The following is a 15,429-nucleotide window of genomic DNA, read 5'->3' on the forward strand; positions in this document are numbered from 1 at the left end:
ATTTACTCCCCTCAAGCCTTCGCACAACCAGATTACACCTGTTCCTCCACCAGAGAGAAATCCATCGTTCAATCTCTTCCTTTGAGGGATAAACACCTGGAAACCTTAGGACTAGGCAACTTCAGAGGAAAGATTTATGGTCTTGAACTCCAACCTCAGCGACCACAACTCTGATCGCACCTCCAACCACACGCACTAACGCTAAACCTTTTTCTAAAATCCCAAAATCTGCCATCCCGAGACGAGCTCGAGCTCAAATCTCTAGTTCAAATTAGAGCTTCAGCCTGATACTATTCCTGTGAGCCGAGATCAAATAACCAAGTATTCGGTTCAGCTTGGCTTGAATCCACCTCTGCCCCTACCTAATTGGATTATGACGCAGCGTGGAAGCAATGAACACCGGAGCTGGCTATGCAAGCACTGGGCGTTCGCTAATTCCTAGCGACTAACACCGATTTCTCTAGGAGAGAGAAAAGGTGGCAAAAACTCAAAGAAGAGAACTTGAAGAAATTCTGAAAATATGAAGTATGAATTGATGATTAATTCTAAGAAAATAGCAGTATTTATAATACATTTAGAAATTGTAAAAGAACTAGGAAATAACAACTAGGATAGATCCAAATATCTAATCTGATAGGATCGAACTCTTCTTGGTTTGATCTCCACCGTCCGATCTCCCTTGGTGCATGAATCTTGAATTATCTTGCTAATCTTGATGCTTCTTGGAGTCTTGTTGGAATTCTGATCTTGATTTCTTGATAATCTTGGAAGAGTCTTGCTTTATCTTGATAATCTTGGAAGAGTCTTGCTTTATCTTGATAATCTTGGAAGTTCTTCTTATCTTAACTTTATCCTAGGAGCTACCGCCCCTAGGGGTGAGATGGGCCTTGTGATGGGCCTCCATCATTCTCCCCCACTTGGAGAGAACTCGACCCCGAGTCGTGACTAGGATAGGCAAGTGATATTTTCGGCAGGTACCGGTGAAGGTCAGCAACGTTGAAGGTCTTGGATATACCCATACGATCTGGTAAGTCCATTACATAGGCATTGTCGTTGATCTTCTTCACGATCTTGTATGGACCATACTTTCGAGGCTTCAACTTGTTGTAAGTACCTACGGGAATTCTTTCCTTCCTTAGGAAGACCATAACCTCGTCACCTATATCAAACACTTGAGGCCGGCGGTGCTTGTCGGCTGCCATCTTGTACTTGGCGTTGGTTTTCTCTAGCTTCTGCTTCACAGCCTCTTGGACGGACTGGATCTGTTCTGCTGAGATATTGGCGCTGGGTACTCTGGGTAGCTTCACTAAATCCAGTGCATGGTTAGGGACCTTCATGTACACGATGGAGAATGGGGATCTGCCTGTAAAACTGTGCACTGCATTGTTGTAGGCGAACTCAGCCTAGGCTATGGCGAAGTCCCACTATTTTGGCCTCTCTCGACATATGCTGCGAATTAAATTCCCTATGGTCCGGTTTACCACTTCTGTTTGTCCATCTATCTGTGGATAGACTGTACTACTGAAATTAAGTGATGAATCAAACAACCTCCATAGGGTCCTCCAAAAGTGACTGAGGAACCGAGTGTCACGATCTGATGTGATGGTCTTGGGTACCCCATGCAAGTAGACAATCTCCCTGAAAAATAATTTGGTTGTAGCGGATGCATCTGATGTTTTCTTGCATGGGAAGAAGTGAGCCATTTTTGAGAATCTATCAACCACCACGAAAACGGAGTCCATGTTCCTCTGGGTCTTTAGCAAGCCTAGCACAAAATCCATGGACATGTCTTCCCATATAGTAGTAAGAACGGGTAGGGGCATGTAGAGACCTGTGTTCTGGATTTGTCCCTTAGCTGTCTGACAAACATAGCACCTGCTTACAATGGTAGACACGTCCCTTCTTAATTTCGGCCAGTAATATCGCCCCTTAACTGCTTTTACCATTTTATCCCTTCCCAAGTGTCCTGCTAATCCACCCCCATGCAAATCCTTGATGATCTTTTCGCGGAGGGAGGTGCAAGGGATACACAACTGTTCCCCTTTCATGAGGAACCCATCATAAATAAAGAAGTCCTCTGATGGCTGCTTATTCACACATTTCTCCCATATCTGTTGGAAGTCTTCATCCTGGGCATATAAGTCTTTTAGGCACTCAAAACCCATAATCTCAACACTAAGGGTCTTGATGAGAGCTACACGCCTACTAAGTGCATCAACCACTTTATTTTGCTGTCCTGTCTTATACACAATTTTATATGGGAACTTGTCTAGGAAGGCAGACCATCTAGCATGTAAATCACTTCTTAATTGCTTTTTCCCACTAAGATATTTTAGGGCCTGGTGGTCAGTGTAGAGAACAAATTCTTTTGCAATTAAATAGTGTTCCCATGTCTTCAGGGCTCTAACCACAGCATAAAACTCCTTGTCATAAGTAGACCACTTTCTCCTGGCTTCACATAATTTTTCACTGAAGAAAGCAATGGGTCTCTTTTCTTGGGACAATATAGCCCCTATGCCAACTCCACTGGCATCACATTCAACTTCAAATAATTTATTAAAATCTGGCAAGGCAAGAACATGAACAGTACATAACTTTTCTTTTATGAGAGAAAAACTCTGTTCTTGTTCTTCTCCCCATTGAAATTTTCCTTTTTTCAAACATTCAGTAATGGGAGCCATGATACTACTAAAATTCTTAATAAAGTGCCTATAGAAGTTTGTCAACCCATGAAAACGCCTGACATCTGTGACAGTGGATGGGGTCTGCCACTCCCTAATGGCTTTCACTTTTTCTTCATCTACTTTTACACCTTCCTTTCTTATAATAAATCCCAGGAATAATAAATTATCACTCATAAAGATGCATTTCTTCAAATTAGCATATAATTTATTTTCCCTCAATGTTTTCAGGACCTCCCTAATATGTCCCACATGCTCAGTGATAGATTTGCTGTATATCAAAATATCATCAAAATAGACTACCACAAATTTACCAATGAAGGGGCGCAATACCTAGTTCATCAGCCTCATGAATGTGCTGGGTGCGTTGGTTAGTCCAAAGGGCATGACTAACCACTCGAACAAGCCATCTCTAGTCTTGAAGGCTGTCTTCCATTCATCTCCGGGACGGATCATGATTTGATGATATCCACTCCTGAGATCAATCTTTGAGAAAACTATAGCTCCATTAAGCTGATGCAGCATGTTGTCCAGCCTAGGAATGGGGAATTTGTACCCAATAGTAATTTTGTTAATGGCCCTGCTGTCGACACACATTCTCCAACTGCCATCCTTCTTAGGTGTTAGCAAAGCTGGCACTGCACAATGACTCATACTGACTTGAATGTGTCCCTTCTTCAATAATTCTTCTACCTTTTCTCGTAAGATTTCATTTTCTTTAGGACTCATCCTGTAATGTGGGAGGTTAGGTAGACTAGCACCTGGAACAAAATCAATATGGTGCTGTATATCTCTCATGGGAGGGAGTCCATTTAGTAATTCTTCTGGAACTACATCATGGAATTCATCAAGTAGTCCCTACACTTCCACTAGAATTTTATTTTCATCATTAACATTTTCTCCATTTACTACTAACAAATGTACCTCACGAGTATCCTTACATTCTTTTACAAATTCAACATGATGATGGGTAATGGTAAGGAAATTTTTCTCATGTGCTTTTGGGGCCTTTGTAATGTTCTTTTTAGCCATGGGTAACAAAGTATAACGTATACCATCTTTTTCAAGTTGGTAAGTATTCTTCCTACCCATGTGCCTTGCATCTGTATCAAATTGTCAAGGCCTCCCTAACAAAATATGGCAAGCATTCATATGTACAATATCACAATATACTTCATCATGGTACTTACCAATAGAAAAAGGTACCTTGTAGCGTTCATCCACTCGTACGCCGCTTCCTTCCTTGATCCACCCGATTGTATATAGGTTTGGATGTTTTTCAGGAAGTAACTGTAACCTTTGTATGACATCCCTACAAATAATGTTTTCTTGACTGCCACTATCAATAATTAAATCAAATAATTTACCCTTGACAATACATCTAGTACGGAACAATCTGTGCCTTTGAGAAGTATCTTTATTTTTTTGGGACAACATTAATTTTTCACAACACAGGTATACTCTTCATGTTCGTATGGACCCTCTTCATTCTCCTCATCAGGGCCACAGTATACCTCATCCTCAATATCTTCTTCCTCCTCCCTTTCTACCATATTAACTGCCTTCCTCTTGGGACAATCACTGGATCTATGTCCAACCTCATTACATTTAAAGCATTTAATAGGAGCAAGCCTTGCATAAGGGTTACTGGGTTTAGGAGGGTTGGAAGGATTACCTCGAGTATGTCCTCCTATAGTAGCCTTACCGGCGTTACTTGTGCTTGCCGGGTGAGAGGGTTGTACTGTCGGGACTGATTTGTTCTTGTCAACAGTTGCCGGTTTGTTGTCGCTCCCGCTGTACCGGCGGTAATTATCACTGCGTGCCTTGTCTTGGAACATTAATTCTACTTTCGGGGCTAGGTTCCTCGCTTCCTGCACACTAAGAACCATCTGTACACCAATTTTATCTCTGATGGACAGTCTCAAATCGCTTAGATAACGGGTTGCCTGCTAGTTATCAATTTAAGATAATTAATTTCTTTCGGCTAACCTAAAAAATTCAGATGTATATTCATTAACACTATGAGAACCCTGCGCACACCATTGGTAAGATTCAAACATGTACTGTTCATAATATGGGGGTAAAAATCTACCTCTTATGAGCTGTTTCATGCGCCTCCAGGTTCGAATAGGGCCCCTTCCTTCTCTAATCTGGATCTCTCTCAGGCATTCCCACCAAACAAATGCGCCTCCCTTTAATCGGAAAGCTACCAGTTTTACCCTTCGTTCCTCTGGTATCTCCATGTACTCAAAGAATCTATCGACTTTTGTGACCCAATCTAGAAGTCCCTCTATGCCAAGATCTCCACTAAAAGTAAGAATATCTACATTGAGTTTAAATTCATCATTATTCCTACGGGGATTGAAATTACCTTGATTGTGCCAATTTGTGCCGTTTCTGTCGTTGCCGGGAAGAACTGGAGCACCACCAAATTCGAAATCATCATCATGTCGTCGTCAAGAACTGGACGTTGGGACGCAGTAACGACGGGTGGTCTGTCGTGATCGTCTCCTTCGATCTGCTGTGGATTTTTCCGGTTCCGTGAAACAACCTCCCGTAACAAGGTTCGCAGTTGTTTAGTCACCTCTGCCAACTACTGTTCGATGTTACGTGTGGTCGTGCGCTGTTCTTCAATCGCTCTCCAAACAGCTTGTAACCCCTGATCACCGTCACGGGGTGGGTTGCGACTGCTACCGTCTTGGTTGGCCATCTGACTGGGCGAATTCCCTGCTCTGATACCACCTGACGCAGCGTGGAAGCAATGGACACCGGAGCTGGCTATGCAAGCACCGGGCATTCGCTAATTCCTAGCGACTAACACCGATTTCTCTAGGAGAGAGAAAAGGTGGCGAAAACTCAAAGAAGAGAACTTGAAGAAATTCTGAAAATCTGAAGTATGAATTGATGATTAATTCTGGGAAAATAGTAGTATTTATAATACATTTAGAAATTGTAAAAGAACTAGGAAATAGCAACTAGGATAGATCCAAATATCTAATCTAATAGGATCTAACTCTTCTTGGTTTGATCTCCACCGTCCGATCTCCCTTGGTGCATGAATCTTGGATTATCTTGCTAATCTTGATGCTTCTTGGAGTCTTGTTGGAATTCTGATCTTGATTTCTTGATAATCTTGGAAGAGTCTTGCTTTATCTTGATAATCTTAGAAGTTCTTCTTATCTTAACCTTATCCTAGGAACTGCCGCCCCTAGGGGTGAGATAGGCCTTGTGATGGGCCTCCATCAGATTACCTTATTAACTCAAGCCTTATACACTTTGTAGTAGATCCTCAACTACAAAGTGTAAACTTGTAGGTGTTAGAGAGAACATGTGGGAAAAGGAAAAGAGCATAAAATTCTAAAGCTTTATTAACCAAAGCACATGTAGTTTAATATTAACCTAAGTAACATTAACACTAAATTCATCTCCTGTTCGGCCGAAATTCTTTCTAAAGAACAAAACTTTAATGTTTCACGCAGGTGCAGATACGTACCTACTCGTGAAATGAAGGTGGGCGGCTGAAAAGCACAACAGAGAAAAGAGAACATATAGTAGCTTCCATTCCATTCTGTACCATTAGAAGAATAGAAAATGTTATTCACGAAGTAGGTATTTGAAGCTGATGCCGTTTTTTTTTTTCTTTTTCTTTTTTGAAAAATGACACCATGTCAATATCAATCTGTTTTTTAAATAGATGATCACTGTTTGGTTGAGTGTTTTTCCGAAAAATGTTTTCTGAAATTATGCCTTAAAAATCGAGAAAGGAATGGCCTGAGAAAACACCTTTTTGATATTTTATTTTCTATTATTATTATGCTAATGCAGTGTTGAAAAAACAATGGTACTAACCACAAAAAAAAAAAAAAAATCATTTTTGGAAAAAATGGCATAACCATGCAACAAAAACGGTACTAGAGAAACAGCAGAAGTTCCAAACACAGCCTTTGTTTCATCCTTGGCCATCGTCAACATTCATCATTTGTCATATTCTTTTTCCGTGTGAGGTGCGTCTGTGTAGAGCAAATCCCAATTGTTTTTTGTGGGCAAATGGACCTAGAGATGGAAATGGTATGGATACAGGCTTCTCATCCCAAATCCAACTGAGTTCAACCGGATCTGACAATAAACAAAATAAAGTAATACCAAGCCTTGGTATAATCAAATTAAATTTGGATATGCATTGATCTGATCCAATAAATATCCGAACTGATTATCTATATATATATGTATGTATGTATATAAAGGTTAAAAAAAGAAAAAAAAACAAGAAAATGAGAAACGAGTTTGAAAACTCATTTCAGTCTTTTGAGTTCGAAGTTCAAAACTTACTTCTCTCTCAAGTTTCAACTTTCAAAACCTTAAAACCCTAACCCTCCGTCACTCTCTTCGCCGTCGCCGGATGCCACCTAAGCAACCACCATCAGTCCATCACTGGTCACCGCCCCTCATCGTCTGAGCAAGCACCAACCCTTTGTCGAGCACCGTCGTCGCTTATCTAGTCATCTTTCCTCTTACCTCTATCTCTCTTCTCTTAGAGTCTCAATGAGACAATGACCTGCTGCCCAAGCAACCACCATCATCGACGGCAGCGTAGCTAATAGCGGTTGAGCCGGTCACCGGCCATAGCTTAAGCTCAAAGCACCGTCTCATTCGCCACTGCTCAAGCTCAAGCAACCCTCAACCATCTAGCACCATCGGCCTTGTGATGCAACCCACAACTACCTCTGGGAACCCATTGCATTCGCACCATTGGCAACCTACGCCGTCACACACTCACACTTAGCCCACCGTCGGGAACCCACGCCTACTGCCGTCAATTTCCTGCCTCTTTTCTCAAGGTAATTAGATTTTCATAGATTTCATAGATTACAGATTGGTTTATTGATTTATTTATGAGCTAGATTTTTCAGTTCATTTTCATATGCTAATTTCTAATAAGACAGAATAGATTACAAATTTTTTATGGTGATTTAGATGATTTATTGGTTTTTTGGTTTCTGGTTATGAGTTAGATTTTTCAGCTTTTTTCCCCTTCTTTGCAATCAATACTGATTTTTCAGGCAATCGGTCAAATTCGAATCGAATCGAATATTCGATTTAATAATCGAAATCAAATTGATAGATTTGATATCCATCGGATATCGAATTGAATTCAAATATCAATATTTATAATCGGTTTTGAATTTGAATCTAGCTTGATTCGATTCGAACTCGATCTATTTACAGGCCTATGTTCAATGACCCTAACACGGGTTTACCACTTAACCCGATTCTCTAACCCCCTATAACCTCTACCAAATTTCGATTCAATTAGGACAATAATAGTATGTTCTGCCATCTACCCCATTAAAAACATGTGCCAACTGGCTAGTTGTAAGGTTTCTGGTTGGTTGTAGTGGAGAATTGGGGTTGAATCATGCTTGCATCAAGACTAGAGGGGTTATATATGGGTTATCTCTCTGCAATTATGTAGCCTCGTAGAGCTCAAAAATGTTTTTCAAGTTCAATCCAACTTGTTTTGTTTTTAGAACTCAAAACGAGAATAACAAATTTCATTGGAAAACACTCCCTATTTAAGCAAGGTTAGGGTTCAAATTAAGGTTGATGAGGTTTCAATATGTCGGGTTGGTTTAGGGTTGTGATGAGGGGTAATTTGGCCTGACTTGTCAACACCCGGACACGTGGATTGACCTGATGACATGGATGACGACTCAACATTCCTTGCCACCTCAATAGGCCAGGTTAGATTGGGTACCTTGGGCACCTCGGCCAGGACCGAGGTTTGAGTAGCTCGTGATGGTCCGATCTGTCGAGGTGACACATAGCCAACTTCTAGAAGCTAGCCAACTATCTCCAACCTCTTTGGGATTACACCGCACATCCGCAAGCCTTACCCTTATCCCACCCGAATCGGATGAACTCGATAAGCCTTATCAGTTCACACAAAGTTCACCTCCGGGTGCAAAATGGACTCCTGGTAACGCGGGCTAGAGATTTCGGGGGTGTTTCATAAGACCTATGGCAACTCGCCTATATAAGGGATTCAACCCCAACGCTACAGGGTACGCGTTATTATTTGCTTACTAGCCTCCTAGTTTACAAACCTTCAGTTTGCAAACAGTTACTAACTTAAGCATTGAAGCACCCACATCGGGTCAGCCACCCTGGGTCCTCTGTTCTCAGTTTTTTGCAATTTGACCAGCCAACCTACCAGACCGACCCTAGGAACAACCAAATTGTGCACCATCAAGTTGATCTCAATCAAGTCTAGAGTTGCAGCTCTGTAATTATATTGTGTGTGTAATATAGTCATGGTTGCGATATTATAGAGCCCAATGCTCCCAATGCTCCAAGTACACCCCGCACATGCCCCATAGCACATCTCAGCGTGCATTCCGAGTATGCGAGGTGTTCCCAATGCACAATTGGCATATAATGTAGGGTGTGTGTGCAGAGCCAATGCGAATTCATTGATCAGTAATGACTTGTTAATCAATCAAATTTCAGCTTTCAGTCATGGAATTCATGATCCCCATACAAAGCAATAATAAATCATCCAATGCAGCCACTTCAGTTGTCAATAGACCGTAAGTATAAAATCAATCTCTTGCCTCAAGGGTCTTGTCTCTCCTCCATGGAGTCTAATAAGCACCATCCAGGATTGCTTAAGGCTCAAGGATCATCTGTAAGGGTGCTGTTATTTATAAACATGTCTTCAGGGAGGCGAATCAAGTGGCAGATTGGATTGCAAATAAAGTCCATTTGAGCATAGGCTTTGTTCATCTAAATTTGAATAATCTCCCATGTGATTTAGTTTCTATTTGTAAGAGCGACCTATGCCTTGCTTGTGTAGCACAACCTTGTTTTTATCAAAAAATAAAATAAAATTGCTCTGTACTAAGAATGGTGCAACCACATCGATATATCATTTTTTTTTTGTTTTCTTGTAATAATATCGTTTTGTTTAAAATTCACTATTTATCCAATAATTATATCTAATTTGAATTCTTTATTTAATTTTATTTGAATTATGAAATTAATTACAAAAATTAATATAGGCCCACATCTTTTGAAGTGAATATTTTTTTTATAATAGTCATGTGTCTAAAATCAACACATTTTTTGAGAATGGAACTAACTATTCTCACTTTTCTTAAGACAGATAGACACATGTTTGAGAAAGAAGGCTTCTATTTAGAGGGGATAATAGGGTTGCAAATAAGTTGAATATTATCTGATTCAAATGCCGGATTTGAATATCCCTTATGTTCCTAACAAATCAAATTGAATTGAGAAATCAAATCTGTTAAGTTGTCAGATCGAATTTGGAAATCTAAACTATTTTTTCTTTTTTTTGAAAATCTTAGCTATTTTATTTAACACCCATTATCTATATAATAAATTTAAGTTAGGCTTGATTTTATTTAAAAGATTAAATTTGGAGGTTGATCGACAGCATTTGCACAAAGCCTTCCTTTAAGGACTTTTACAATGTGGTGGTTGCAAACAATGTTCTAAATATCGAGGGTGTATCGGTCTGTGTCGGTGCTATTTTTATATTTTATTTATTTATTTTTCCAAAATTGGTTTAGAGGGGTTGGTTTAAGTCTTGACTACCCTTTGAACCATGGTCTGATCTGATACAACCCTTGTAGGAGCGTATCAGAAAGCTATCGACATAATACATATTGGCCGATACGTGTTGATACTTTGAACCTTGGTTGCAAAACCTAACACTAGAGGTTTGTGAAGTACTAAAAGAAAATGTTAGAAGAGGTAGAATAAGATCATCAACTTTTATTTAGGCAACTTAGGCTGGTTTGTCCTTGTTGGTTGGTCTATGTTAGTGTTTCGGTCTTGTTGGGCCTTGGTTGTAGCTTGGTTGAGAGCCTAATCTTGATTGTGAAAGGGTTTGGGTCCAAGCCTGTTTTTGGGGTCTTGTTGTGCGTTTTGGACTAGGCATTGTCTTTGTGGGGGTTTTGTGTGGAGGTAGCTATGGAGGTGGCTCTTCTTTTCAGTTGCTTATTGTATATGCCTTGTATACTCTCTTTTTTTTATTATAAATATTACCTTACCTTGTAAAAAAGATTAGATTAGGTTTTATTTATTAATTAACAACCCATATTTTTATCTAGACTGCATACTAAGGGCATGTTCGTTTCCTCTTAACTCTTATTTCTTAAGAGGAATCATTTAACTTTAAGAGAAAAATGTTCGTTCATTTCCTCTTATCTCTTAAAGTGCAATCATACAACTTTTTGTTTTCCAACGATACCCCTAAAAGGACAAAAAAACTCTCATACATGGGGTCAAAATGGATATTTGATAATTTTCAGAATTCAGAACAACATTCTGTGCATTCAAAGTTCACTGGAAAGAAAAGTTCACCTATACCTCTTAATGTAATTATTGTACTTTTAGATTTCACAAAAAATGAACAAGACCTAAATACAAAACAACTGCATCTATCATTTTGTTTGGGGTTCACTATTTATCTAAAACATCTAATTTGAGTTTCTAATTTAATTTAAAGAAATTATATCTGGTTATATTTGTAGTTAATAATTCATCTCATCGAGAGAATAAACTCATACTATTAAAAGTCTTTATAATGGGTCTTTTATTTGAATTAAAAATTAAATTAAAAAGTCGAATAAGGATCAGGATCTCACATCGAAGTAGCTAATTTTTAATGGGTAGCAACACTGAAGTTGGCACTTTTACTTAAGTGTTGAGTTAATTATATGTTTGAAGAAGAAATTTTTTATTTGAAAATAAAAAATACCCACTTGTTGAATACTATTTCTTAATTAAAAATAGAATGTCATGTATGTGAAGGAAAAGCTCTCAGGCGGATTAGAAGGATTTCTTGAACTGGCTCTTAAGAGATGCAAAGTGGCTTAAAGACGTTAATACTAAGCAATACTGATAATTGGCTTTAAGTGACGATCATGCCTTTTTGCTGCTTCTTCCTCCACTATCTTTTCAATCAAATCCCTCGCATTCTTATCCTCTCCATCATTAGAAGAGAATCTCCCTATGGAGGTTGGGTCCCCACTCTCCCACCGATTACATTCTGTGATTTTGGGCCCTGCCCCAAGTTCAAAATTAAAGAATAATAACACAAGCAGAATGCACTTTTAAGAACTGATGGCTGATGGCTGATGGCTGAATCTGTCTACGTGTCATTATATTGCCACCTCAACATCTCCACGTCCACATCATTAACATTAATTCTTAATATTCATTCTATACACATAAGGAGTGTCAATTGGACGGGATTTGGTCCCATCTGATCCTGTCCGATATGAGCCCATTACAGGGACCAAGTCCAATCCAATCCAATATTGAATACTCTGGACCGTTTTGGATCAGTCTAATTCAATGTCTGGACCATCCATTCTGTTCAAATTAGTTTTAACTTAGATTGATTCCAACCCAAACCTGGTCCATTGATACCTGCATTCTTGATCGGATATTGATTCAATCCGACCCAATCCAATATAAATTCATTATGGATGGACCAGGTCCAATCCAATCCAATAAATATTTTGGACAATTAAATTCGGGCTAATCCAATTCAATATGTCTTATTGGTCCATCAAATGATCTAATCCATCCAAATTGAATTTGATTTAGATGGGTCCAACCCAAAACCAGTCCATTGACACCATGGTTTTCAAAACCGGACCAGACCGGACTTTCAAACCGGAAAAACCGGTAACCGGTCAGCCCCTGGGTCCGATTACACTAAAAATTGGAAATCTTAAAAAACGTTGAAAAAGTCAAAAAACTGCTAACCTGGGCAGTCGGACTACTAAATCGTTCGATCTGGGTAGCGGTTCGCGGGTTCTCTTTTTTATTTTCAATGATTTAAATAAAATAAAAAAAAAACAAAAAACAAAATTCCTTTAATATCCCCATCCCAAGTCAATTAATCGAATGTAGGGTTAGAACCCCATTTTCGTTCTTCCCTCCTCCCTCACACCCAACCAACCACCTTAGGCGGCCAACACCTCCAGCGTTCGGTGGCGATACACACCAACCAACGGTGATTAACAACGACCGACGATGATGAATTTGCAGTGACGGCCAGCGTTTTTGCGATTTGCAGCACTTCCAGGCTTTGTGGTAGACGAGTTTGCAACGGTGGCCATCCCTCACACCCAACCGACTACTTGCGGTGGCCAGCACCTCTGGTGTTCAACGGCGATAAACACCGACCGACCATGATTAACGGCGACTGGCGACGGCGAGTTTGCAGCGGCGGCCAGCGTTTTTTGCGATTTGCATCACTTCCAGGCTTTACGGCAAGCGAGTTTGCAGCGGTGGCCATCCCTCACACCCAACCGAACACCTACGGCAGCCAACACCTCCGGTGTTCGACGGTGGCACACACCGACCGACCGTGGTTAACGACGACCGACGACGGCTAGTGTTTTTTGCAATTTGCAACACTTACAGGCTTTATGGAAGGCGAGTTTGCAGCACTTCCAGGTAAAAATTAGTGTAATTTTTTGATCAATTAGGTAAAATTAATGTGTATCTTGGTTGCATAGCAATCTAACATTCTAGAGTGAATGCTCATATTTCTCCCCTTTTATTTTGGTGCCAAGGGAATCTATCTCTGTGAATCTTGATTTTAGGTCAAGGGTTTTTGCATTTTAGGACTTAACATTCTAGAGTTGTTGTTTTTTTTCTGTATTTTTTGCAATTTTTTGTTTTATTTTGAAATTTTTTGTGTAATTTTTAGATTTTTTGTATTTTATTTTTATATTTTTTATGTATTTTGTACTGTATTATTTTTTATGTATAGTGTTATTTTCTGTATTTTTTGTTTTTTATTTAATTTTATGCTATCTTTTATTATTTATAAATACTTTTTATTTTTAATTTATTTATGACATCACAGGTCAAACCGTTTGACCCGGACGGTTGAACCATTTAACTGGAAACCGGTCCCCTAACCGGTTCTGTTTCCGGTTCGTTTTTAAAAACCATGATTGACACCTCTATATACACAACCCGCGACTAATTAAGTTTGAGAAAAATGATGCTTCCAGTGGTATCTGCGCTAACCATAGATGAAATTAATAAAAACAGATCAGTATAACTATTACACCACAAACCAAACCCATATTTCATTGCTGAATCAAAGTATCAAACTATCAAGATGTGCAACAAAAAAAAAAACAAACAATCACCAGCACCACGTTCACAGTACAAGACTAAAAGGATAGAGACCCACAAAGAGAAAGAGAAAGAGAAAACCAACAGGTGACTGGTGAAGTGTTGATACAAGAAAAACAAAACAACCCATGGAACAAACATAGTAATTGAGATGGTGGATGGATAGAGATAGATACAAGAGAGGAGGCACAGACAAATTAAGCGATCGAGAGCTAGCAATGGACGACGGGTTACATATCTCTAACTTCGAAGCTGTTCCGATTCTTGACCACAATGTCATACATGTGCATGGACCTGAATCTGCTGAACTCCCTTGGGAGAGAAATGAGGTGAACCGTGGATGGCTTGTGGAACTGAAACAGGTCTGGGTCATCGTAATACCTCTCCCATCCCAGCTCCAACAGCTTCCGCTCAAGAACCGCATAAGACGTCATTACCTCGTTAGTTGGCGTGTGAACCAGAACCTTCCGCCGGGTGGTCGACGCTTGTCGACTACTTCCGTCTAAAGGCTCCGCTGCCGGGTTTTCAACCAGGCGAACCACACCGTTCTTGAACACCCACACCCCAGACATCTCGATATCGTCTTGGATTAATTAGAGACGATGAGATAAATGAATGAAGCACCAACTGTTTGTGCTTTTGTCTCTGGGCGTAAGGCTAAGCTCGACTCGATGATGGAGTTAGCGGCCTCAGTGGGGTTTTATATATTGTTGCGTTGGGCCATTGTATTTGTGGAGCTCATGTATATGATATCACTTGGGGCGTAGCATTGGAGTGGAGGGTTTTTCCCTGGCCCACCGGAGGAATGAGGAATCCCGTCAGATTAAAATATCGACGTGGACAAATGAGAAGCAAGCAGAAATTGGAACCCCACAACCCCATATATTGTATTACTGTATTGATGATAGATCATGGCCGTTCAATGTTCCTACTTTTTCCCAGGATCTGTTCTGCAAGGAAAAGTTGGGCGAGAATTCGTAACCCGTAAGATGTTGGGTGAATGCGCATAGTTCTGTGATGTGATGTATGCAAAGAAGACTCATATCTGATTTGATGGATGACCCTGACCTCACTCGAGTCCTATTCAGTATTCGCTTCCGTTTTTGGTAAATGCTGGTATGGATCCAAATTCACAGCCTCACGGGGTATATTGTGAATTTGTGATTGATCAAATTGTTACGGTATCATTACCTTTACGGCATCGTAATAAATGAACCAAGCTTTTTCTTAACTTGTGGGCCCCTTGTACCAAAAAAATTGGTGGGGCCCGATGACATGGATTCGGGTTGCTATGGTATCCGATTCATTTTTTTTATAAATAACAAAAAATTCATAGAAAAATAAAAAAAAATCTAGGGTAAATTACTGAAATCTCCCTTCAGTTTTTGACCACTATTAAAACCTCTCCTAAAGTTTTATAATTGCAATCGTCTCTTCTAAATTTTATACACAGTTGCAAATAGATCATCTCTCTTAAAATCCTGTAACAGAGGCACAAAATGTCCAAAATACTTATACAATTACTATTAAGGCTGGTTTTTATAGAAAAAATAATAAA

The 15,429-nt window shown here is 39.7% G+C and overlaps 1 protein-coding gene across 1 annotated transcript; it reads right to left on the reverse strand.

The window, feature by feature from the left end:
• Positions 1 to 13,788: 13,788 nt before the first annotated feature.
• Positions 13,789 to 14,563, reverse strand: LOC104606118 (flowering-promoting factor 1-like protein 3). The gene has a single exon (XM_019199251.2). The coding sequence runs from the start codon at positions 14,441 to 14,443 to the stop codon at positions 14,102 to 14,104; it is 342 nt and encodes a 113-aa protein (XP_019054796.1). The 5' UTR covers positions 14,444 to 14,563; the 3' UTR covers positions 13,789 to 14,101.
• Between the last annotated feature and the right edge of the window lie 866 nt (positions 14,564 to 15,429).

Source organism: Nelumbo nucifera, chromosome 4 (genome assembly GCF_055504915.1).
Source record: "Nelumbo nucifera cultivar China Antique chromosome 4, China Antique-T2T, whole genome shotgun sequence".
Lineage (NCBI taxonomy): Eukaryota > Viridiplantae > Streptophyta > Magnoliopsida > Proteales > Nelumbonaceae > Nelumbo > Nelumbo nucifera.